This window comes from Schistocerca serialis, chromosome 2 (assembly GCF_023864345.2).
Source record: "Schistocerca serialis cubense isolate TAMUIC-IGC-003099 chromosome 2, iqSchSeri2.2, whole genome shotgun sequence".
Classification (NCBI taxonomy): domain Eukaryota; kingdom Metazoa; phylum Arthropoda; class Insecta; order Orthoptera; family Acrididae; genus Schistocerca; species Schistocerca serialis.
In genome coordinates this window covers 885,722,250-885,748,940 of record NC_064639.1, presented here as the reverse complement: position 1 = coordinate 885,748,940, position 26,691 = coordinate 885,722,250, and the positions used below count along the sequence as shown (strand labels likewise).

Here is a 26,691-nt window from a genome sequence, read left to right as displayed (position 1 = left end):
TATTCCATTCTTTTGAACTCCTTTCACTCAATCACTGTGCTAGCTGCTCTGCTGGTTGCAGTTTGGAACTCACAAGTGGTTCTTTCCAATGATTTCATGTGACTTTTTACAACCACCCTTTGCAATGTTCAACAGACCCTGTCTCTCAGTACATGAGGTCTGCATGGTCTTGGTTTAGCTGTGGTTGTTCCCTCACATTCCCATATCACAAGCAGCTGATTTTGGTAGGTTTAGAAGGGCTGAAATGTCCGTATTCAGTTTGTTACTCAGGTGACATCCAGTGACTAAAACGTTTGAAGTCACTGAGCTCTCCTAAGCGACCCATTCTGCTTTTAGTGCTTCTCTATTGACTCATCACCTCCTTTTACACTGGTGGGTCTACCCATCGTGGCTTCTAACGGTTAATTCCCTGTTATATATTGATATCTGGATATTTTTGATCAGAGATTGTATACAATGCTAATAATAAAATTATATACCCGACAGAATAAGACACAAAAAGGAGTTATCTGTAAAGTTTGCATGATTTTGCATACTTCTACAAAGGTTTTTAACTAGCCGTCAGCATAATTCAAGGAACTGGGAATTTACAGAAATGCAGAAGAACACTGAAAGCATATTTTATCAGTTGCTGTAGTATTATGAGTATCTGATTACCTAATGTCATAAGTATTAATGCTAACGGCAAAAAAAGGGGTTTCTCCTTTCTTACATCATGCGTATAAATTTATTTACTGACATCTTTTAAAACCTTCCAAAGGATAACTTGACAAAAAACTGACAGCTTCTGTAAGTAATGCTTCCAGTTTTGACAGTTACTTCAATCAGTTCATTTATACTTTTGCACTGCTCTCGTTCCCTGAAGGTTCTCCTTTTTTTATAGTACCTACTGATCATGATATGTGAAGGAATGGCAACAAAAATAAACATGCTCACCAAAGATTACATTAAATTTCAAAGTTAAGAATGATTTTAGAATGATAAGTCTAGTAGTGCATCACCTGCACACTTTGTCAAATTGGCATTAAGCTTTATATGGGATGATGTAATAAAGTTTAAAATTTTATAGGACAAAATGTATAACATATATAAGAACTTATATTTACTTCCTTGTGTTCATTCGATACTGATCTTACTATCATAACGTTTCGATCTACACTCCTTTCGGCTGGCTGCATATTGATACATTTTTCCAACAATTTAGATTTACAAAATAATTCACCAGTGTATAGTTGGCTATAGTTGGCTGTCCGTGTGCAACTGGCACCACGGGACACTAAAATCTGGCCACACACTATGAATAATTTTTTCAGAAAAGTAGAGAAACTAAAAGAGACGTAGCTTAGATTTAGACTGCTTTCCCCTTCAGCGAATTGTACAAAATGATTTGAAACTAATGACAAATTTTGTGTTCACACCACTGATATATACACAAACTAACATAAAATCATTGCTTTGTTACTTGTGGTGCTTTGAATCTTTCTAATTTTTTTTTTATTTATTTTTTATTTTTTGGTAACACCTGCAAACTGTATGATCCAACATAACACATAAAGAAGCCCTTCCGGGGTCTTCATTCATAGACAACATACTTTTTTGAGTAAACCAAGTTTTCAAACAAACTACAGTAAAGCCAGTGCAGTACATGAGACTAAGTAATTACTACAGTCCACAAAATTTTGCATTTTTTGATAATGTGAAACAGATGCAAATTCTGCCTCAAAACACAAAATTATGTAATGCACACTGTTTCATAGCAAATTGTATCCAGAGGAACTATTTTATCTGAGATAGTTTGGAGTAGCTTTAATTTCAGTATGTTAATATTGAAAATGTGCCTGCTTCCAGTTACTGGTCTTGTGCATCATCTGATGAAGCCCAATTTGGAAAGATAATGTGACTAAGAACCTGCTTGCAAAATAAAAATTGCTCGAACGCAACAATGTGTCAATGTACTAAATGCTCTGTTGCCATGCCAACTGTGGGCAGTTGAGTGGTCTATTTAAGATACACGCCACAGTGCAATGTAGTACTCAATCGTGGGACCTAGCTTTTTATAACAAACAAATGGATATGTTTGTTTGTTAGTGAAAGTTCAAAAGTTGGTGTAATATACAGCAAATTACATGGTGGATATTTGAACAGTAGCTGGATTGAATATTGTTAGAGATTGGGCTTGATCTACATCATTAACAATACTCTGCCAACATCACCAAGCAATGTGGGGTAGGCACTCCTGAATGCTTTGTGTTGTGCATTTTTCATTGTTTTCTTATTTTGAAATGAGTGAAGCAATTAAACTTGTTCCATCATGGATTTCGATTAAGAGCCTTACAACACCAGAAGAGATCAGCTTGTTCCCACCCCTGAAATTCTCCCCCTAATGCTTGAATAGTTACTTCTGGTCATACTTCTACACTACGTGCTTTGTCAGTTCTACCAGTAGTGTTGTCAAGCATGGGTCGCATGGCTGTGAGTGCCTATGAAAGGTAGATTTTGTAATCATAGAATTTGATGGGAAAAGACAAAGAACGTGAAGAAATACATTAAATCAAGAGACGTACTCAGTTCACTGGCGGGAAAATGCTGCTGGTTTTCAACAGAACAATTGTTTGTTGAGAGCTTAAATACAGCCAAAAAATAAATGATGGCCATTTCTGAAAAAAAGGCTGCTGAAATTCTTGCAAAAGCAAAAATTCCACTCAAAAAGTTGCCAAGCAGCACTTTTATTAACAACCAATTTCAAAGAATTAAGGCTTTATTTGTCTTCACACATGTGGCATGACAACCTTCAAAATTCAGGCTTCTAATCATTTCCAAAGAAAAAATAGATGCTAATTTACACAAAAATAGTTGTGAACTTTGACAAAAACCAGATACAACATTTTCCACTCTCTGGTAATTACTAACTGTGCTAAAAAAATCCTTCAATAGCACAAGAAACCTATAGTTCCACAAAGAAGCTTAATCAACAACCATTTCGTATTACTGTTACTCTCTAATCTCTGTTGGTAAGTACAGCCTTTCATCTGTGTTGACACTTGTTAAATCTGTAACCACCTTGCACTGGGCAGCTTTTGTAAATATTAAATAAAGATAGGGTAATGGAAAGTCCTTTTGTAACATTAACAACAGAAGGAATAAAGGTAACAATTTACCATATATGATGGAACTCACCACATAGTTGAGGCGTTGAGTCACTGAAAGGCACAAACAGGACTGAGAATGAAACTTCCTCGCACACTATAACTGTGCGCCAGACTGAGACTCGAACCTGGGGCCATTGCTTTTCATCGGCAATTTGTCTACTGACTGAGCTATCTGAGCACAACTTACGACCCACCCTCACAGCCCTATTTCTGCCAGTACCTCATCTCCTACCTTGCAAACTCCACAGACTTTTTTTTGCATACATTGTGGGACAAGCACTCCTGGAAGAAAGGATATTGTGGAGACATGGCTTGGCCAGGAAATCTCAAATCAGTGCACACATTGCTGTAGAGTGAAAATTCATTCTGGAAACAATATCCCATGTGAGCCATCTCTCCACAATATCCTTTCTTCCGGGAGTGCTAGTTCCGTTAGGTGTGCAGGAGGACTTCTGCGAAGATTGGAAGGTAGGAGATGAGGTACTGGTGGAAGTAGGGCTGTGAGGCCAAGTTGTGAGTTGTGTTTGGGCAGCTCAGCTGTTAAGAGAACTTGTTCATGAAAGGCAATGATCCCAGGTTCGAGACCTAGTGAAGCACGCAGTTTTAATCAGCCCACACTGCACTGCAGAGTGAAAATTCAGGTCAGTCTTACGAGCGAATATGAGGTTATTCTATCTGCTATTACACTTTGTCCCAAAGCTAGTAAGTTTACAGTTTTGTTTATGTACCTGGCAATGTCTCAATGCTTCAGCTATATGGTGAGTTGTCACTGTTACTCCTTCCAAAATTCATAGTGTGTTTAAAGAAACTCTCCTTGTTGATTTACATAAGAATGTAAGTACCTTCCTGAGTATAAGCTCCCCATTCATAAACATGGCCAGCGAGCTAAAGTGTAGCAGCATTTCATCTGTGCGCAGGTCCTGGGCCACAACATCATCTGAATAAATGCTGATTATAGCCAAGCATAGGAACAGGTGGAAGTAGTCCGTAAGATAGTTTGCCCAGCATGCTTCCCACATTTTCAAGGCAATGGGTTCTGGAAACTCCCTTTTGAAGCACCTGGAAAAGAAAATATGAATTATGATAATACTGTGTCAAGTTCAGCAAACTGCAGCAATTCACATTTATATTTGGTTGGCTACGCTGTAAACACAGATGGAAGGTTGCACTATAATGTACTGTAAAAATATTTTCATCAGATAAATTGTTACTTACAAAAGTATCCAGCGGTGACAAAACAGGAGCTCCATAGCATCATTGTGTTGCAACAGATGATTATAGAATTGGGGAACCATCAAACGGATGAGTTCCCTGAGGTAGTTCTGTAAACAGAGAACTTATAGTAACACAACATACTGAAGCAATAACTGGAAACTGCAGTAGTTATTATGACAAATTGACTAGGAGCTGCAATTTTGCCTCCTTTAACCCCATCTGATCTCCTGCAAAATACATTCTTGTTCTCTTACCAGTCCAACCAATTCTGTAAACCAACTAAATGCAAATGAGTACCTTCCATATTCTCAGTATCATCCAAGAATGGAACTGTGGAAACAAGTTCTCTGCCCAATCTTTAAATATCTTTTGTAATTCTCTAATATGAGGAACATCCTTTCCAAGTATCTCAACGTGATATATCATCTATGACATTTCCGTGTTTGTGCCAAATCCAACACAAGTCATACTGCATACTGATGTGAAAGACCAGTGTACGACCTGTTCTGAGGCACCCATTCCTATTCCAGTTTTGTCACACCAATGTTCTATCCCTTCAGAAATAGGGGCACATGTGAAATGAGTCGCATCATATAACAACTCCAAGGCAACTTTTCTATGCCCTTTTATGTGGGCATTACCACCAAGCTGTTCACCCAAGTAAATGGCCACAACTAAACTGTGCCCTTGGGCACAATTGAATGCCCAGTGGCAGAGAAGGCCACTACATACAACATGATTAAAATCAATGGCTGTGTCACATCCAGTACCACCCGAATCTCCCCTCCCCTCTCTCAACACTAACTTCTCTGAAGTTGATATGTGGGAAAACTACTTTTTGACACAACCTTTTGATCCTGCAGATCCTGTGGCTTCAATCTCCATTAGTTCCTGTACATTATCTGCACTGCTCTTTTCACCCCCTCCCCCACCTCTCAAAATCTGTTTCTTATTACTTTCTACTGCACCCTGACCACTGAATTTTACTTTTATTATTTGATTATGAGTCCACGAATCTTCATCCACACTGACCTCTCAGGGTCTCCGTCTCCCTCTATTGTATCACACCGCGCCCTCCTACCCTACCCAACCTCATAGTGCAGCACACTATTACTCCTGCCCGCATCATGGTGAGCTTTCTCTGATGCCATGTTTGTATTCCTCTCTTTTGCTGTCTCCCCTACCTTGTTGCTCCATCCTTTATCTTAACTGTTCCACTTATAACAAATCAAGCTGGATCCATCCCACCTACTACTATTGCATTACTACTAATAACAAATATTTTTTCCTTTGCCTCATTTTTCACTTGTATCCAGTTACAAAATTTGTGTATATGCAGTATTGTCCAAACTTATCCAAATATTGTTCAGACTATGTTTAATGCAAATTTATTAATCAGAGCATAAATTTTAAGATGCCGATTACAGTAATAATAAAAAAACTTAAAAATGTTCAGAATGTAACCATATGTACAAACTAATTTTCAATGTGAATATAAAATGACTCATTCCACATCATTATAATCTATCATGCAAAATGATCCCTGGTACATGTAACCAGAAAACTAACTAGTTTTTCTGGAAACCATGTTGTTGTTGTTGTGGTCTTCAGTCCTGAGACTGGTTTGATGCAGCTCTCCATGCTACTCTATCCTGTGCAAGCTTTTTCATCTCCCAGTACCTACTGCAACCTACATCCTTCTGAATCTGCTTAGTATATTCATCTCTTGGTCTCCCTCTACGATTTTTACCCTCCACGCTGCCCTCCAATACTAAATTGGTGATCCCTTGATGCCTCAGAACATGTCCTACCAACCGATCCCTTCTTCTGGTCAAGTTGTGCCACAAACTTCTCTTCTCCCCAATCCTATTCAATACTTCCTCATTAGTTATGTGATCTACCCATCTAATCTTCAGCATTCTTCTGTAGCACCACATTTCGAAAGCTTCTATTCTCTTCTTGTCCAAACTATTTATCGTCCATGTTTCACTTCCATACATGGCTACACTCCATACGAATACTTTCAGAAATGACTTCCTGACACTTAAATCAATACTGGATGTTAACAAATTTCTCTTCTTCAGAAACGCTTTCCTTGCCATTGCCAGCCTACATTTTATATCCTCTCTACTTCGACCATCATCAGTTATTTTGCTCCCCAAATAGCAAAACTCCTTTACTACTTTAAGTGCCTCATTTTCTAATCTAATTCCCTCAGCATCACCCGACTTAATTAGATTACACTCCATTATCCATGTTTTGCTTTTGTTGATGTTCATCTTATATCCTCCTTTCAAGACACTGTCCATTCCATTCAACTGCTCTTCCAAGTCCTTTGCTGTCTCTGACAGAATTACAATGTCATCGGCGAACCTCAAAGTTTTTATTTCTTCTCCATGAATTTTAATACCTACTCCTAGTTTTTCTTTTGTTTCCTTTACTGCTTGCTCAATATACAGATTGAACAACATTGGGGAGAGGCTACAACCCTGTCTTACTCCCTTCCCAACCACTGCTTCCCTTTCATGTCCCTCGACTCTTATAACTGCCATCTGGTTTCTGTACAAATTGTAAATAGCCTTTCGCTCCCTGTATTTTACCCCTGCCACCTTTAGAATTTGAAAGAGAGTATTCCAGTCAACATTGTCAAAAGCTTTCTCTAAGTCTACAAATGCTAGAAACGTAGGTTTGCCTTTCCTTAATCTTTCTTCTAAGATAAGTCGTAAGGTCAGTATTGCCTCACGTGTTCCAGTGTTTCTACGGAATCCAAACTGATCTTCCCCGAGGTTGGCTTCTACTAGTTTTTCCATTCGTCTGTAAAGAATTCGTGTTAGTATTTTGCAGCTGTGACTTATTAAGCTGATAGTTCGGTAATTTCACATCTGTCAACACCTGCTTTCTTTGGGATTGGAATTATTATATTCTTCTTGAAGTCTGAGGGTATTTCGCCTGTTTCATACATCTTGCTCACCAGATGGTAGAGTTTTGTCAGGACTGGCTCTCCCAAGGCCGTCAGTAGTTCCAATGGAATATTGTCTACTCCGGGGGCCTTGTTTCGACTCAGGTCTTTCAGTGCTCTGTCAAACTTTTCACGCAGTATCATATCTCCCATTTCATCTTCATCTACATCCTCTTCCATTTCCATAATATTGTCCTCAAGTACATCGCCCTTGTATAGACCCTCTATATACTCCTTCCACCTTTCTGCTTTCCCTTCTTTGCTTAGAACTGGGTTTCCATGTGAGCTCTTGATATTCATACAAGTCATTCTCTTATCTCCAAAGGTCTCTTTAATTTTCCTGTAGGTGGTATCTATCTTACCCCTAGTGAGATAGGCCTCTAAATCCTTACATTTGTCCTCTAGCCATCCCTGCTTAGCCATTTTGCACTTCCTGTCGATCTCATTTTTGAGACGTTTGTATTCCTTTTTGCCTGTTTCACTTACTGCATTTTTATATTTTCTCCTTTCATCAATTAAATTCAGTATTTCTTCTGTTACCCAAGGATTTCTACTAGCCCTCGTCTTTTTACCTACTTGATCCTCTGCTGCCTTCACTACTTCATCCCTCAAAGCTACCCATTCTTCTTCTACTGTATTTATTTCCCCCATTCCTGTCAATTGCTCCCTTATGCTCTCCCTGAATCTCTGTACAACCTCTGGTTCTTTTAGTTTATCCAGGTCCCATCTCCTTAAATTCCCACCTTTTTGCAGTTTCTTCAGTTTTAATCTACAGGTCATAACCAATAGATTGTGGTCAGAGTCCACATCTGCCCCTGGAAATGTCTTACAATTTAAAACCTGGTTCCTAAATCTCTGTCTTACCATTATACAATCTATCTGATACCTTTTAGTATCTCCAGGGTTCTTCCATGTATACAACCTTCTTTCATGATTCTTAAACCAAGTGTTAGTTATGATTATGTTGTGCTCTGTGCAAAATTCTACAAGGCGGCTTCCTCTTTCATTTCTGTCCCCCAATCCATATTCACCTACTATGTTTCCTTCTCTCCCTTTTCCTACACTCGAATTCCAGTCACCCATGACTATTAAATTTTCGTCTCCCTTCACAGTCTGAATAATTTCTTTTATTTCATCATACATTTCTTCAATTTCTTCGTCATCTGCAGAGCTAGTTGGCATATAAACTTGTACTACTGTAGTAGGCGTGGGCTTCGTATCTATCTTGGCCACAATAATGCGTTCACTATGCTGTTTGTAGTAGCTTACCCACATTTCTATTTTCCTATTCATTATTAAACCTACTCCTGCATTACCCCTATGTGTTTATAACCCTGTAGTCACCTGACCAGAAGTCTTGTTCCTCCTGCCACCGAACTTCACTAATTCCCACTATATCTAACTTCAACCTATCCATTTCCCTTTTTAAATTTTCTAACCTACCTGCCCGATTAAGGGATCTGACATTCCACGCTCCGATCCATAGAACGCCAGTTTTCTTTCTCCTGATAACGACATCCTCTTGAGTAGTCCCCGCCCGGAGATCCGAATGGGGGACTATTTTACCTCCGGAATATTTTACCCAAGAGGACGCCATCATCATGTAATCATACAGTAAAGCTGCATGCCCTCGGGAAAAATTACGGCTGTAGTTTCCCCTTGCTTTCAGCCGTTCGCAGTACCAGCACAGCAAGGCCGTTTTGGTTATTGTTACAAGGCCAGATCAGTCAATCATCCAGACTGTTGCCCTTGCAACTACTGAAAAGGCTGCTGCCCCTCTTCAGGAACCACACGTTTGTCTGGCCTCTCAACAGATACCCCTCCGTTGTGGTTGCACCTACGGTATGGCTATCTATATCGCTGAGGCACGCAAGCCTCCCCACCAACGGCAAGGTCCATGGTTCATGGGGGGGCTGGAAACCATACTAATTAAAAAAATTAGTATGGTATGGTGAGCTGGAAACCATACTAATTAAAAATAACTAATAACTGAAATCTTACTACAGCTCTTGATAATAAATTTCAACTGCATTATCCAGAGATTTTGGTCATATTGAAACAAATCAGAAAGCTATGACTTCGGACTTTACTGTAACATTCCCCCCCCCCCCCCCCCCCCTTCAGTTTTCCTAAAATTAATGAACTTAAGAAACAATCAAAGTTTGAACACACTCAATTTACTTCCGCCCTTTATAGGATATGCCTATTATATTCCTAAGTTTGACACTATACTTCTGTCGCCCTATTTTTCCTGGACCAAATGGCACCCTTCTTTAATTAATTAAGTCACTAATTAAAATTTTGCAGAAATTATCATATTTTACAACATGACAACTATTTACAAAATATTTCTGTAATCTTTTTTACTTTCTTATCTAATGATTTATTGTGTAAATCAAGTTATTGTTGGAACATACAATTCATCCCAATTAGTCAATTTGACTAATGCCTACAGACAGAAAATCTTGGAACCGATTGTGTAAGCCGATCCGTTGTGGTCGGTTGGTCTTAGGTTTGCAGCTCATAGTAATTTATGGTGGCAGATAGCAAAAGCTTACAGAAGTCTCCTGTCTACGATTCATATGTTTCGCTTATTGTGATTTTTTTTATATTAATACAACTTTCATTTGGAAAATAGAATATGTGCAATTTAAATATGGGGTCTCATTTTTGAGACCTTTGTAAGTTTACAAATTGCACCAAAGAAATATACTGTCACCTATTGTATCATGATTCTTCCCATTAAAAAAAAGTGCTTCGACAATTTGCTTTGCTGTTTTAACTTACTGTCATTAGCAGTGACCATTTTCATTTGCTTTTTATATATCAACAAAACACTAATGTCTATCAGACAGCATGGGCAGTTTTTATTATAAACTCACACTGTTGTACTAAAGTAGTCTTAATATTAATAATCCTGAATTCCTGCGACATAGTGTACCTTATGGGCAATTCCTTCATGCAAAACACCTTTAACAAGAAAATTTTCTATCTCACTACTACTGAGATTATGGACTATAGAAACAGTTTGCTCAATTTTCAAAATATTTTGAACATTTATGAAAAGTACATAAACACTGGTATTGTGTAGATCTTACTCTAACAATACACTCATTAAGCTGACTAACCTATATCAAAAAGCCTGTCAGGTGTTTTTGATTCTCCATGCCAGTTCAGTATATTAATAAACACTTCTCCACCTCCAGTACTGCTAAATATAATTATAATAGTCTTTGTGCTATTGGCAAATTCAATGTGCTGAAAGGAGTGTTACATGAAAACATACAGTAAAAGCCCCTTTTTACATTTCCAGTGGACTGACCCAAAAAAGTATAAAATGCAGGAAAGTGTAAAATACAGGAAAGCATAGGAAATACAGCAAGCAAAAATGAATAAATTGTTTTTACGTCAAGTTGCAGACAGCCACAATTAAAAGACATTCTCATATAGTTTTTGGTAAATGTAAAAAGAGGTTTTCATGTAACATTCCTTTCATCTCGGCCCGAGATGATGGAGTTGGCTGTCGTGTGTGCGTGAAGTATATGTGTGTGTGTGTGTGTGTGTGTGTGTGTGTGTGTGTGTTTTACTGGTGAAGGCTGTGGCCGAAAGCTATATGAGAATGTCTTTTAATTGTGGCTGTCTGCAACTTGACATAAAACTGTATTTTACACTTTCCTGCATTTTATACTTTTTTGGGTCAGTTCACTGAAAATGTAAAAAGAGGGTTTTACTGTATGTTTTCATGTAACATTCCTTTCATCTCAGCCCGAGATGCTGGAGTTGGCAGTCATGTGTGCGGGAAGTGTGCTTGCTTTGTGTGTGTGTGTGTGTGTGTGTGTGTGTGTGTGTGCGCGCGCCTTACTGCCAAGACTGTGGCCAAAAGCTAAATGTGAGTGTCTTTTAATTTTGCCTGTCTGCATGTCTTTTTATGGAAAGTAGCACTCTGTCTCTTCCTATACTGCTGATACTCCTACCTGGAGTTTTGTTCAAAATATTAAATTAAAATAATTTAAATTATCCTATTTAAAAAAATTTAAAATAATTGTTTTTGTTCTTTCCAACAGCAATTACCGTATTTACTCGAATCTAAGCCGCACTCGAATCTAAGCTGCACCTGAAAAATGAGACTCAAAATCAAGGAAAAAAATTTTTCCCGAATCTAAGCCGCACCTGAAATTTGAGACTCGAAATTCCAAGGGAGACAAAAGTTTTAGGCCGCACATCCAAATCAAAACAAAGTTGGTCCGCTGTAATATGAGACACAATTTAGGTCGAATGAATGACTATACAGCTACAGTAGTTTGGTTCGAATCTTAAGCTTAGCAGTTAAGCTTTACCATGTAATCATTCCTATGCATCAGGTGCTCCGTCTGTATTTATACAGATACCATTCCTTTCTCCTTTTTTACGTGCTTCGTCTGGTTTGAATTGATTGTTTATTTTTCTTTGATCTGGTAAGTGCCGTTCTCTTTGTTATAGATGTTTACGTCACTCTAAGCTAAAAATGCATTACTGTTCTTTGTCATGCATTGTTTGTCGCATTCTGGTAGTGAGTGTTTACGACCTGTCGCCGCTTGTGGCATGGCTTGCTTTTGTGCGCGCTACCGCCGCTTTAAACAAAAAAAGAGGAGGAATCGTCTCATTAGCGAAACAATGGCAAGAGACTGCTTGCTATTTGCTGTTACTTACACTGCTGCTTTCTTTGATAATGATCAACAAGAACCCAATAATAGACTGCGTATGATAGAAGATGTTCTGAACGAGAGTTTAGCGAAAATTTTTCTCCAGTTGAAAATCTTTGCAGATGCCTCTGTAGTACATTACATTCTGCACAAGTCATCTTAGATTTAAAAATCTAGTCAATTGCCGTGCTTCATTTCTGACTGTATCACTATTAGGCATAAGAACAATACAAATATAAACATGACATGATATGTATATTATTCCGCATTTCGTAGTTTATTAGGCAGACAGGATTTAAATGAGATAGCAGCAAACACGAAAGAATACATGGCAAAATGTTTATATTTGTATGGTATTATTCTTATGGTGAAAAGAATACTGCATGCGATTCACAATTCATAAAAGTTCTTATTAGCAACGATCTCTTGTCACAAGTAGAAAAAAATCCAGAACGTAGAGTTGGCCATATTGACAAACATCCCAAACAATCTTGCCAGTCGGATTTTCGTAGCATGTTGAAATGCTGCTACATTCGAAGATGAACAATACGGAATTTTTATTTACTTCGTTGGATAATGTATGAAAATGCAGTGGTCGAAACTCGGGGCGGTGAAGAAAAGCTCTTCTTCCACCTTTTTTTTATTTTATTTACTGACGCAGAGGTTTTGTCGCCAATATTTATCTTTGTGCCTGCAAAGCATGCCTGTGTAGCGCTACATAATTCGACGGCAGAAGTTAGTTGTGGCAGCACCTACCAACATTTTTTCAGAACTTCCGCTTACTTTGCACTCGATTCTAAGCCGCAGGCGGGTTTTTGGATTACAAAAACTGGAAAAAAAGTGCGGCTTAGATTCAAGTAAATACGGTACCTCTACTTGTTTCTCTACAGTATACAAAGCACCAATCACAAAGGCAGTGGCTGAATGCTGACAAAAACACATGTGCGGGTTTTACTCTTCGTTCCAATCATATGCAATGGTGTAGATAAACCACGGAAGCAAAAGTCTTTCGTAAAACCACAATAAAAAGATGATCATTATAAAGTTACAGTAAATAAAACTTGTAGCACAATATTGGTTAACACACACTACAGTTGACGGCTTCATAAACAGAGAACAGCAGGCACAAGGTCACTTGGTTCAGGGACATCCTGGGTGAGAAAGAGTGCAGAAACTGCCGTCATGTTACGGAGCATCTTGAGGAGGAATGTTTATGTCTGATATCAGATTGTACCAATCTAAGACTGCACACCTAGTACAGATTTGTGTATTTCACGCAGAAGTAACAACGGTTCTTAAAAGCCCATTACAGAGATGGCCATCCTCAAAAGCAGTGTTTATTTGTATAAATAACTGCAAAATTAAATTAAAGCTGTTGCGATACAATTCAATTAACAGAAGGAAGGTTGCTACAAGAGTCACTATAATCAGATCATGGTTACCATTAAGGCAGTAACACATTATACTTTTCTGACCTTCCAAACACAGCGAACCTATAATACACGTGGCTGCATCCCAACAATTCGACAATGAAAATCCTGTTTACTGTACTAATGCTATGTTACACCATCAATAACTTCGCATATGGTCTGTGTTTTCTACTTTGTTCCAATGCTGACTCTGAGCAGGAATACAATGCACTTTCTGCAGAAATCTGTATGAAAATCAATGTTAAAGAACATGATAACATCAAAGAAAACATACGTGAAATGTGCGATATCAGAGTTCAATACCACACTTGTTAGGGTTTGCAGTTATTGAACATGGTCCATACTAGTATCGCTGGACCCGCAAATTGAGACTAGCGCTGCTCCATGGCTTGCAACAAGTCTCTAGCGTGCACTCGGCCACTCTTGCTTGAGATGTCCAGTAGGAAAGTAGTATAGCCTTCAGCTGATAGGAAGCAACCTCTAACAAGGTGCTTAGTTAAAGTATGGCCTACGTCATGCCTCATATAGCTCCTGTACCATCAGTTAAGTACAATACATTATTTTTTACCAATGACTTCTAATTATTTTAGTCGTTGCAGCCCAGACTTCACTGACAACCTGCTGTATATACAAAGAAGAGATTTGTATGTTTCTATTTAGCATTGGCCACCAATCATTCACATTGGCGACGATTCGTTCATCGTCGTCATAACAACTGGCGACGAGGGTAAAAGTATTTCGTCGTTCTTTAACAGTGTCGACGATGTACAGTGCATATCTCTTGTTCGTTTCTTTCGTCATTATTTCGAAGTGGCAACACAGATTATTTGGAAAGCAGAGCTGATTCAACGATATGTCGGAGACAAGAGGTTTATTTCATTTGTGTTTACACTATCTCTGCTCCACCCTTCCTCTCTGCACTGTGTGACTCCAAGAGTGGAAGACATTTTCTCCTGCTCCCACTTGTGATTCTTTGATCTATTTGTGATGGCAGATTCAGAGGAATGAAATGTACTGGCAGACCTGTTACGATTACAGAATCAGCAGCCCAACGCACTACTGCAAGCCTTGGGACAGCTCGTCCAGGGACATCAACATGCTGTTGCACACGTACCGTCTGCACAGGAGCCGACCGTACAGTGGGCCACAGCCCTGCCATTTTGAGCATTCGACGCCAGCGTGGAAAGCTGCTAGGAGTGGCACGCACAGTTTTCACACTACCTTGCCACATATGACATCCAAGGTATAACAAAGCTGCATGCCCTTTTATCTTGTGTAGGAGTGGCATTGTACAGAATTCTCCTCAAACTCTTCCCGAGAAGTTCTCCAGATCAGCACAGTTTCGAAGAACTAGTTCGGACATTAACCAACTATTACAAGGAAAAACATAAATATTGTGACTAAGCAGTACACATTTCTCTGCCCAACACGTGCCCCTCAGCAGAATTACCGTGAGTGGGTAGCCACTTTGCAAGGCCTCACTGGCAACTGTGAATTTTCTTGTTCTTTTGGAATATCATATTCTGACGTAATGGTATGGGATGCTATTGTGCAAAACGTGCCGGACACACTCTTTAGAGAGCAAATTCTTAAATTATCCAAACCCACTTTAGAACAAGTGTTGGACGTTTTGGATAGACAGGGCACTTTGGACTTTGCTGAAAATTGTTTGAAATTGCCTCCCGCTGTCTGTTAGGTTAGAAAGCCAGCTGTGCATGCATCACACATACGTGCCACTGTACTGGCTCGGCACGCTCCCGCCCAATTCACTTCCGGGAAACAGACACCTGTTATGTGCCGACAACAGCCGCCTACTTTGCGTTCATGTCTGCAATGTAATTCAAAGCACTCGCAACAGAATTGCACATCGCACAAGGCCGTGTGACATTTTTGCAACAAGAAGGGACATGTCCAGGCAGTGTGCCTCAAATGACAAAAATCTGACTCAATATCAAGTTTCTGGACAAAGTAACTTCCGCCGGAATGGTTCCTGATATAAGACTTCCTATCACAATGAGCCACAAGCAATGGAAATAAATGTTGTAAATTTGCCTCCAGTACCTGTGCCTTTGTCTGAGTGTGACAATTTTGCTTGTAAGGTTAGTGCACGCCGACGAAAGACGTCTCGCCAGGCCTGATTTGCCCGTCCACATTTGTGAGTGAACTTGGCTTCTCAGACCGACATTTTTCGCCGATGGCAGAAAATACTTTTTGTCGACTTGAACATTCGGAATCATACGATTCCTTTTCAGTTGGACACTGGAGCATCTCTTTCATAAGGTGCAGGTTGCGCGAAAAATTTTCAGGCACATGTTGAATTGCAGGACAATGCACAGCCTCACGCGCTTCACGACGAAGTTGCTAAAACATTGGATCAACTTGAGGCTCAAAGAGTGACTGAACCAGTGACAGAATCACTATGGGCTTCACTGTTGGTTATATTAATGAAACCATTAGGCAAATTCCGACTGCATGGGTTGTAAAGCCACAGTCATTCCTCAACTTGTTACATTTCCTATGCCACGTCCAGAAGACCTGTTTGACAAATTGTGTCCAGGCAAATATTTTTCTAAGTTAGATTTGCAAGATGTGTATCTTCAAATTCCTGTGGATGAAGAATCCCAGAAGATTCTCATCATGAATACCCATTTCGGTCTCAACAAATTTAAGAGACTTCCATTCAGATGTGCCTCTGCCCCAGTACTATTTCAGCAGTACTTATAGACTCTTTGTGCGTCAATTCCTTTGCTGTGTAATTACCTACATGACATCATAGTTTCTGGGTCTACGCAGTATGAACATTTGCATCATTTGAGACAGTTATTTGAAGTGCTACGTGAGAATGGATTTAGACTCAACAGGGACAAGTGTAATTTCTTTCTGAACAGTTATCTTACTTGGGGCACGTAATAAACTCTCAAGGCATCCATCTGGGTCCGGATCATTTAAGAGCAATATCAGAACTACCAGGCACCCAAGACAGTTAAAGAATTACAACCCGTCCTTGGAATGTTCAATTATTATCGCAAGTTTTTGCCTAACACCTCATCTCTTGCAGCACCATTACATAGACTACGTTGAAAGAACGTTCCATTCATTTAGTCACCTGAAAGTGAACATGCTTTTCAGCAGCTTAAATCTGCATTGTTATCTAGTACATGTCTTACGCCCTTCGATCCCTTGTCCTCGTGGTTGACGCTTCAGATTTTGGGATTGGGGCTGTTCTTGCTCACAAATTTGGTTTGCGTGATTGCCCAATCGGATTTGCATCGAAGCCACTCTCCTCTGTGCAGTGTAACTACTCATAGATCGAGAAGGAAGCTCTCACTTTGATTTTTGGTTACAAAATTCCACGTCTTCTTATTTGGTCGCAAGTTTACAGTTCTCACCGACCACAAGTCTTTGATGTCTTTGTTTCAGCCATCAAACCCTGTGCCTCTGCATACGGCTCAAAAATTTATTCGTTGGTCACTATTTTTGTCACAGTACTGTTATGACATCTTGTATCGGCCTACTGCCCAGCACAATAATGCCGACATGTTATACCAATTGCCAACAGCTGAAGACACGCTGTTCAACTCTTTCGAACAGGCTTGTATGTTCATGTTGTTGTTGTTGTGGTCTTCAGTCCTGAGACTGGTTTGATGCAGCTCTCCATGCTACTCTATCCTGTGCAAGCTTTTTCATCTCCCAGTACTTACTGCAACCTACATCCTTCTGAATCTGCTTAGTGTATTCATCTCTTGGTCTCCCCCTACGATTTTTACCCTCCACGCTGCCCTCCAATACTAAATTGGTGATCCCTTGATGCCTCAGAACATGTCCTACCAACCGATCCCTTCTTCTGGTCAAGTTGTGCCACAAACTTCTCTTCTCCCCAATCCTATTCAATACTTCCTCATTAGTTATGTGATCTACCCATCTAATCTTCAGCATTCTTCTGTAGCACCACATTTCGAAAGCTTCTATTCTCTTCTTGTCCAAACTATTTATCGTCCATGTTTCACTTCCATACATGGCTACACTCCATACGAATACTTTCAGAAATGACTTCCTGACACTTAAATCAATACTGGATGTTAACAAATTTCTCTTCTTCAGAAACGCTTTCCTTGCCATTGCCAGCCTACATTTTATATCCTCTCTACTTCGACCATCATCAGTTATTTTGCTCCCCAAATAGCAAAACTCCTTTACTACTTTAAGTGCCTCATTTCCTAATCTAATTCCCTCAGCATCACCCGACTTAATTAGACTACATTCCATTATCCTTGTTTTGCTTTTGTTGATGTTCATCTTATATCCTCCTTTCAAGACACTGTCCATTCCATTCAACTGCTCTTCCAAGTCCTTTGCTGTCTCTGACAGAATTACAATGTCATCGGCGAACCTCAAAGTTTTTATTTCTTCTCCATGAATTTTAATACCCACTCCGAATTTTTCTTTTGTTTCCTTTACTGCTTGCTCAATATACAGATTGAACAACATCGGGGACAGGCTACAACCCTGTCTTACTCCCTTCCCAACCACTGCTTCCCTTTCATGTCCCTCGACTCTTATAATTGCCATCTGGTTTCTGTACAAATTGTAAATAGCCTTTCGCTCCCTGTATTTTACCCCTGCCACCTTTAGAATTTTAAAGAGAGTATTCCAGTCAACATTGTCAAAAGCTTTCTCTAAGTCTACAAATGCTAGAAACGTAGGTTTGCCTTTCCTTAATCTTTCTTCTAAGATAAGTCGTAAGGTCAGTATTGCCTCACGTGTTCCAGTGTTTCTACGGAATCCAAACTGATCTTCCCCGAGGTTGGCTTCTACTAGTTTTTCCATTCGTCTGTAAAGAATTCGTGTTAGTATGTTGCAGCTGTGACTTATTAAGCTGATAGTTCGGTAATTTTCACATGTATGTTCATAGATGTGCAAAATGATGATAATGTGGAAAGTTTTCCTGTTGACTTTGGTCATATAGCCACAGCAACAGCTAACAGCCCAGTATTAACTGTTGTTTTGTGTTATGCCACAATGCAATGGCCTTTGTCTAAAAATCGGATTGAAGATCCATTGGTTCGTTGTTTTTTTTGTTTGCAGAGTTCGAAACCTTTTGTGAATCTAATGGTATTCAGCATTTAACTTCAGCACCGTTCACTCCTCAATCAAACGGCCACTCTTGCTTGGGACGTTAAGTAGGAAAGTAATATTACAGCCTTCAGCTGATAGGAAGCAACCCCTAACAAGGCGCTTAGTTAAAGTATGGCCTATGTCATGCCTCTATAGCTCTCTGTTTGTAATTATGTTCATCCTGACTATGAAGACTCCTGTACCACCAGTTAAGTACAACATATTATTTTTTACCAATGACTTCTAATTATTTTAGTCATTGCAGCCCAGATCATGCAGCCAGCTCCTTATTGACTTCACTGACAAAACTGCTGTATATGCAAAGAAGAGATTTGTATGTTTTTAGCATTGGCCACCAGCCATTCACATTGGCGACGATTTGTTCGTCATCATAACAAAATGTTGTAACATGGACTTCTTAACTGCAGGAAAAAATTTGTTGACTTCTGTTGGGACCGATGAAAATGAACGTAAAAAAATCAGGTAAACGTAAAATGTTAGTGTAGCTACTTGTAAACTGCTGTGGTTGGATATGAACTTCTCAAGAGAAGTATGTAAAATTCCACCAATTCAAGATCAAATTAGCTGCAGGTTAATGAAGGAAACCAGTGTTCCTGATGTTTGTGCTGACACTGGCAATAAATCTATATGCATATTCCTCAACACTGAGTAACATGTAAAATTAGTCAGTTAATATAATAAGAACTGGAATATTTTTCTCATGAACAATTAATTGCAGTTTGGGAAGAATATAACCTTAACTACACCTTCAATTGTGGGGTATATTTTCAAGGATTTTTTTGTAAAATAAACTGGAGAATGTAAAAACTGCATAAGTGTCTTTGGAACTTCTGACACATTGTGAAGATTGTGACAACTTACATAAGATTAAAACTTCCATAATCACAATTTTGAATTTTGCACAGAAAGTATAAGCTTTCACTGTCTGCCACCAGGAAGCAGTTTTACCTGCAATTGATCGGCTCATCCAATAAGCACGAAGATTTGCTGTCCCTAGATACATGAGTAAATTCTAACCTAGCAGTTTTAGAAACAAATAAGTAATATCTGAAATCCAGAAGTATTCATAAGCATATCTTTACATAGCTGACCCCATCCAGAAACCTGCACTCTTTGGGAGTAATTCACTTCGGGAACATCTATGTTCATATAAGGTTGACTGCCAATAATCACTTGCATCACAATATATAGCAACCTGTATTATCTTTCATGAACTTCTTTCTTTCATTCTACGAGTAAATTCCATTCTGGTCATTTCTGTGTGTCAACAAAATAGAATTTTATACACTTGTGTACTATATCAAGAAATTTTGCGTTCAGTGACTGTAAACTAAAACTATTGTGGTGGTAATCTTCTGTCAGACTTTGTATGTGATTACCCTGGCACTGCCATACCATTTTAGAGTATTGTGAAAGTATCTACCTGTAATAAACTTTCATGTAATATCTGAGACTGTCCATCATGGTGATGTTAGTGACAATAAATATAAATACCAGTCAAATTTATTTAAAGCACTGTTGTGTATATTACTGGTGGATTTACTTAAAACCAGTTTTCAGCAATATGATGGTCTTCAGCCAATGAGACACCTAGAGGAAACTAGAAACTGAAGGTAGAAAACCATCCATGCTGTGTGTGTGTGTGTGTGTGTGTGTGTGTGTGTGTGTGTGTGTGTGTGTTTCTTAACAAAATAATCAGTCCATGTTTATATGCCTTCCTACTATTAAAAGTCTCTATGAGGTAGCTGCTCATATTATCACTTTGCTGTCTGTACAATAAAGATCACACATTTCTTAAGGCATACTGGTACAGCCATGACAAAGAGCAGAGAGTGGTTAGTTTCGGAAATCTCTAAAAATAAGCAGAAGACTGGGAATTCAAAATGAAAATTTACATATTTTGTATTGATGTAAAATATGATACATTTTCATCTTTTTTATGAGCCCATCAACCACAAAATGCCTCAACTACTGCATATGATGAGTTGTTACCTTTGCTTCTTCCATTTTTTAAATGTAAAAAGTAAATTACCAGATTTTTGTCCATGTCATTATCTGTAGGCGTGCAGACAAATATGGCTTTTTGCATTAGCCCAACAAAACACCAAAATGCATCAGATTCGTTTCTGATCTCAGCTAAAACTGGTGCTAAGAGATCTGACATGCCTTGGGTGTAGCCAAATCCTGGATTGTAAACAGCATAATTTAACAGAATGTTTCTGCAACAGACAAAAAAGACAGGAATAAAAAAAGTATAGTAATACTGAACACTATAATAATTATTATATTACGCAACAAAAAATGTGTTGAGATCCACAGGTGTTTACACCAACTGGAAAATAATAACAAATAACAGAAACAGTTGAGTAACATTAACTTAAGCTGTCATACAGTGAAGTATGAGTTCTGCAAACACATTGGAAACATGATATGATAAGATTCAGAACTAATTACAATGCAATGAAACAACCTCATTGTTTTTAGCCACTGTTTATTGTCACAAATGCTTTATAATGAGTTAGACTACAGAATAAGTTAGCAATCACCTAAATTATGGGACAGCATGGCTGTCATACAAAAATGTATATAAAGGCAACAAAGGAAGGACTACACACCACCAGGAAAAAAGAACCTTATTATATCAGTAGCTCTCATGGAAATCAGTACTCCCTGAGGGCTTGGAATGCATAAGTATCTTTTCCAAGTTAACGGATTCTCTTGTCACAGCTTAACATTTGTTTTCCTGTTTATCCATGGAAGAGACATATTATGGATGTTTTGATGAAGTATCAGTAGCACTATCAATGATGACATTCATTCTGAGGTTTTGCTACATATCTTTCATGCAAAATAGCTTTTCAAGCGTTGTTCTTGTCATTGCTCATGATAGTTTTGTCTGAAGACAGCCTAGTAATCAAAAAAACTGTCTAACAAGTTAAAGAAATACTGTAGCATTTCCAGTGTTTGTGTTTTCATTGACAGATCTTATTTAAAAAAAAGAACAGTACTGTTCCGGGTGTCAAAGTGGCAGACTAGTGCAAAAATTAGTAACTGCTGATTTCCAAGGAGATTTAACATGAAAAAAGATTACCAGATCATCCCATTCCCTTCTCTTCTGCTTTGTTGTCATTACTGAACAAATGGTGATCAATATAGAATGCTACTCCCACACCCCTTTATAACCTGGTAATTTGCATTTCAGCTTGAATCATCAGTACACTTTACATGGTTAATTAGTGAGGAAAGAAGGTAAAATGCATTAAATTTGTTATTTGTAATGCGGATGTTACAATGCTTATATCAACCTCATAAGTTTGTTAGAAACAAGAAGTGGAAAATATAAAGCATGGGTTGTTAACTTTAGTGCCACAGTACTCTAACCACATGAGACAATCACCCATACCTTAGGCCTGGAAACCTATGTTTCATGATTTCAGTCACTCCATACTTTGTACTGCAAGGGTTCACACTTGTTATGCTGTCTCTGTATTTATCCATCAATGTCTGCAATTTTTTATCATTTCTGGTAACTGGTAGAATTCCTGTGTTCTAAATACAAATTGTATGTGAAAGTAATAATTATTTCAAATGTACAACAGCTCATTACACAAGGAAAACAAACACACACAAACACACACACACACACACACACACACACACACACACACACACACACACATATTAAATTTATGTGTAAGTACCAATCAAGATGAAAAAATATTTGAATCTGATGTAGCAAAGTTGTTAAGGATTTTACGAGTAGAAGTAAAACAGATAGAGACATATGTTAGCTTATAATGGCTTCTTCAATCGAAACAGCCAACCCTTTTCCATGAGAGAAGAGGAAGAATAATAAAAAAGAAAGGTGCTCCAAACTGTAAAAAGTCTAAAGATGAGGCTATTGCTCAGAATCCATGATGAAAAATGATGGAAGGAAGGCTTAGAGTTTTAAAATCCCATCAACAATGTCATTAGTGATGGAGCACAGGTTCAAACTGGGAAGGAAATTGTCTGTGTGCTTTCCAGAGAAACCATCCTGGCATTTGCCTTAAATGATTTAGAGAAATCATGGATAACCTAAATGTGGATGGCCAGATTTGAATTGTCACATCCCCGAATGCAAGTCCAGTGTGCTAACTACAGCGCCACTTTGCTTGGACTGAGATGAGGAAATACACAATAGTAGAATTAACGTTTTTCCTTGAATTCTTTAGGAACACTCACTCACTCGCTCACTCACTCGTGTATCATATTATATAACTCCTACCGTTACAAAAAACATTTAGATGTATTCAGAAGTTCAGTGATTGAGAGAGCTGGCTACAACAAATTGAACCCATGTATTTCAATATAAACAAGAGTTAAATGATTTCTACTGATATTACTAATAAGCAGTAAAAAATTTACTAATGACCTGGTAAGCACAATGGACTTTAATACAACCATTTCTTTGTAGGGTCACTTGCAAGTACAGATATTTGTTCCAGCTTCCACTGATTATGTTTATATTGAGGAGTTCCTCATCCCTACTACCTTTTTAGCTGCAGCAGCAACTGACACTACAAATATTGCTGCTTTAGAAGCTTGATGGGTGTTTTCTGCTTTGGCCATTATACATTTTTTTTACCATAAAGGTAAAACAATTGGCAAATCCTAGTATTAACCAATGAAACTTAAGATTTGCCATTATGGTGTGGTAAAAGTCCAAAATTTCTCTTTTTTATACATAGATTTCAAACTTTTACCAAGAAACATCAGTAAATCTTAGGATTTACAAATGCAAACTGGTGAAAGCTGGATCGAAGACTCCTGCTTCCGTCATGCAGGTTCAGACAAGTTTCACTGTTGCCAATTTTTTGTTCAGATAAGTTTCTTTGTTGGCAATTATGAGTTCTCAGTCCACTCACTGCTGTGTAGTATCAATCAGTGTCAAGTATTGTGCGTATGGTCACCTTTGCTACTCATTTTAGTGGTGTTTCTTGTTTCTTCTGCACCTTTGCATCAAAATGAGTGATGTTTTGCATAACAGATTTTACGAACTTTTAAGTGAATCAGTGAATAAGAAGAAGGACAACAATTTTTATGTAACTGCTGAGCAATATAATATTCTGTTAAGTGAAGTGAAAAATACAAAAACCGTTTCCAATAAAAAATCTGGTCACTACAGACGTTTGAAGCGATATGATGTTCTCAACATCGGAGGTAAAGAGAAACTCATAGCACCGGTGTCTGCTGGAAAAGATGAAATTCGTTATTACGTTTGTTTCGATGAACTGTTTAATGTACTACATAAGACCTACATTGCTATAGGCCATGCCTGCTGAACACGGGTGATTGCGGAACTGAATCATAAGTACAGGAATCTGACTGTCGAATAAATCGTTACTTATTTGAGATTATGTGAACCATGTCAAAAAAAAGCAAAAAACATTGAAAAGGGGTGTTGTAGTGAAACCTGTCACATACAGTGAAATGAATTCACAATGCTAAATTGACTTAATTGATATTCAGGCAAACACAAACAATAATTCGAAGTTCATACTTGTATACCAAGATCATTTGACAAAATTTGTTATCCTCAGCACAGAAACTTCGAATAGGGCTGATGAAGTAGCATATCATTTTTTGGACATTTTTACCAGCTTTGGTGCCCCAAGTATCATTGATTCTGGTAATGGTAGAGAGTTTTAAGCAAGTCATTCAAAGTTTATGTGGGTTGTGGAGTGATATAAAGATAGTCCATGGGAAGCCGGGCACAGTCAGTCTCAGGGATAAGTCGAAGGAGCAAATCATGATAACGAAAATGTTATCAACTTGGACAGAAACAAATGAAACTTCAAAATGGTCTGAACGGCTGAGGTTTGTGCAAGCAGTCGAGAATAGGGCTTATCATGAAAGCACCAGATGTTCACCATATGAAGCCATGTTTGGGGTTCCAATGAAAATGGGCATTGCAACTTCGGTTGTTCCACATGATTTAATAAAAAATACAAACACTGAAGAAGAGTTGGAAACAATGTTAAACAGCACTTCCACTGACTCGCAGGAAATTGAAAATGACGGCCAAGGAATTGATGCCAGTGAATCAAGTACTGAAACCAAAGGAACAGAGGTAGAAAGTGCGGCTGCAGCAAGTGAGAAAGCACCAAGAGACACAAGATTTGACAACAGTTAACAATGAGACACTAAAACCAGCTGGTGGCTGTGACGAGACACTGACAACTTCCAACAGTGTTAATAACATGAAAGGGATCCGAGAAGCTGCCAAAGAAGGTCTTCAGTTGCAGGCAAAAGAAATGAAAGCAGCCTCATGTAACAAAATTCCAAAACCTTCAGTTGGGCAGAATGTGAGAAGGGCAAAAATTGACACAAAATCTATAATAGCACTAGCGATAAATATTCAGGATGACAAATTTTATCAACTTGGTACCAAAGCTGGTAAACTGAAGTCATTGTACACTAGGAACCAATTTACATAGTGCAAGGAAAATTTTATCAACGTCAAAGAGGTAGCAAGAGAATAAATTAGTCTACGGGAAGTGGTTGCCAAACAATCTTTTGTTCGAGGACAAGGGTTCAAAAAGTGCAATTGCTTAAAAAGTGTTCAACTAAAAAATGCCTGTGTAAATAGTCTTCCATACTATACAATTCGAAACGCCATAATAGTCAGCCTTGTTGTAACAAAAATTAACTTTCACAAGGTAACATATTTAACATTTTTCACTAATATGGAATATGGCTCATTATAGTCACAATGGAATTCAAGAATGTTTAAAATACATAAATTTACAATAAATACAAAATATTTCAATAAATTGCTAAGTTAATTTTTTATCGAATATGGTTTTAGCAGTTGGTATGGGTGCATCCTAAGATTTACCAACATCTCTTGGTAAAAGCTAGAAATCTATGCATCAGACTTTTACCACACCGTGATGGTAAGTCTTCGGTTTCACCAGTTAATTCTAAGATTTACCAATCATCTGACTTTTATAGTAACATATACAGGATGTATCAAAAAGGGTGGCGCAAACTTACACGGCTGAAAGTACACGATAATAGAAGCACATATGTTAAGTAAACACGGGCTCTAAAACGCATACCTGTTCATCTTCAGTACTTTGGAACACAACTCTTCTAATGAACAAGTGCTCATAATTTTTAAGGTATGCATTTTAGAGCTCATGTTTACTGGACATTTTTTCTTGTTTTCCACTTCCCAAAATATAGAAAGCAAAGAGCTCGCAGTAGAAGAGATTTGTTTCACAATATTGGAAATCAAGAATATCTTATAGATCTTAGGTTATGCTTGACATTTGTCCTTATATTATCGTGTACTTTCAGTTGTGTAAGTTTTAACCATCCTTTTTGATACATACTGTATATAAAAAATCCAGATCCATCTCATCACTACAGAATATTTTCAACCGTCAAGATAGTGACACATCTTAACTCAAGTGCAAATGGAAAGGACACAAAAATCTATGAAAAATTACACTCACTTCATTACTTCAATGTTTGGATTGTCTTCTCCTGCAAAGTACGGATTTCCCCGATCAGTGCGGACAACATCTTTCTCCACAATACACTGTATATTCCGCCAAAAATTCTCTTGGCTTACTGGGTCCATTTCATTTCTTCTACGACTGGAATTTAAAACAAAAGTGAAGACTCCATAAAGGTTACGCAACAAAATCTACACAAGTGCAGCAGTAAAAACAAGATGACACACACACACACACACACACACACACACACACACACACACACACACATTCAAAATGCAAAATGTAGTTCAATTTCTAGCAATTGTATATGTAATGTCTCCCTAGTTCTTCATGAATGTCAGTGACCTTGTCATAAAAACTATCTTATGCACTCTGCCAGTACTCACATATCCAGCCCTACTCCTCCTGAAGCATATATAATCCTGGGAAGGGTAGTCTACAAATATGACCTATAAAGTGGTCTGTGAGCTTTGTCTTGATTTTATATTAGTATGGCCAGTAAGATATCAGTCACAATCAATGACAAGAAGTGTTTACACTTTTGATAGGAAATACCCTGTTGCAGGGCATGACGTAGGATGTTAGAAGAGTGATCCTGGTATGTGTTTCAAT

The 26,691-nt window shown here is 38.3% G+C and overlaps 1 protein-coding gene across 1 annotated transcript in view; it reads right to left on the bottom strand.

The window, feature by feature from the left end:
• The window catches only part of LOC126458219 (TBC1 domain family member 16), a 104,433-nt gene that overhangs the window by 11,865 nt on the left and 65,877 nt on the right, over positions 1 to 26,691 (bottom strand). The window contains exons 8-11 of the mRNA XM_050095115.1: positions 26,074 to 26,217; positions 20,604 to 20,790; positions 4,365 to 4,471; positions 3,992 to 4,208 (exon numbers count right to left, since the gene is read on the bottom strand). Coding sequence (XP_049951072.1) covers positions 3,992 to 4,208; positions 4,365 to 4,471; positions 20,604 to 20,790; positions 26,074 to 26,217 — 655 coding nt within the window. The remainder of the gene's footprint in view (positions 1 to 3,991; positions 4,209 to 4,364; positions 4,472 to 20,603; positions 20,791 to 26,073; positions 26,218 to 26,691) is intronic.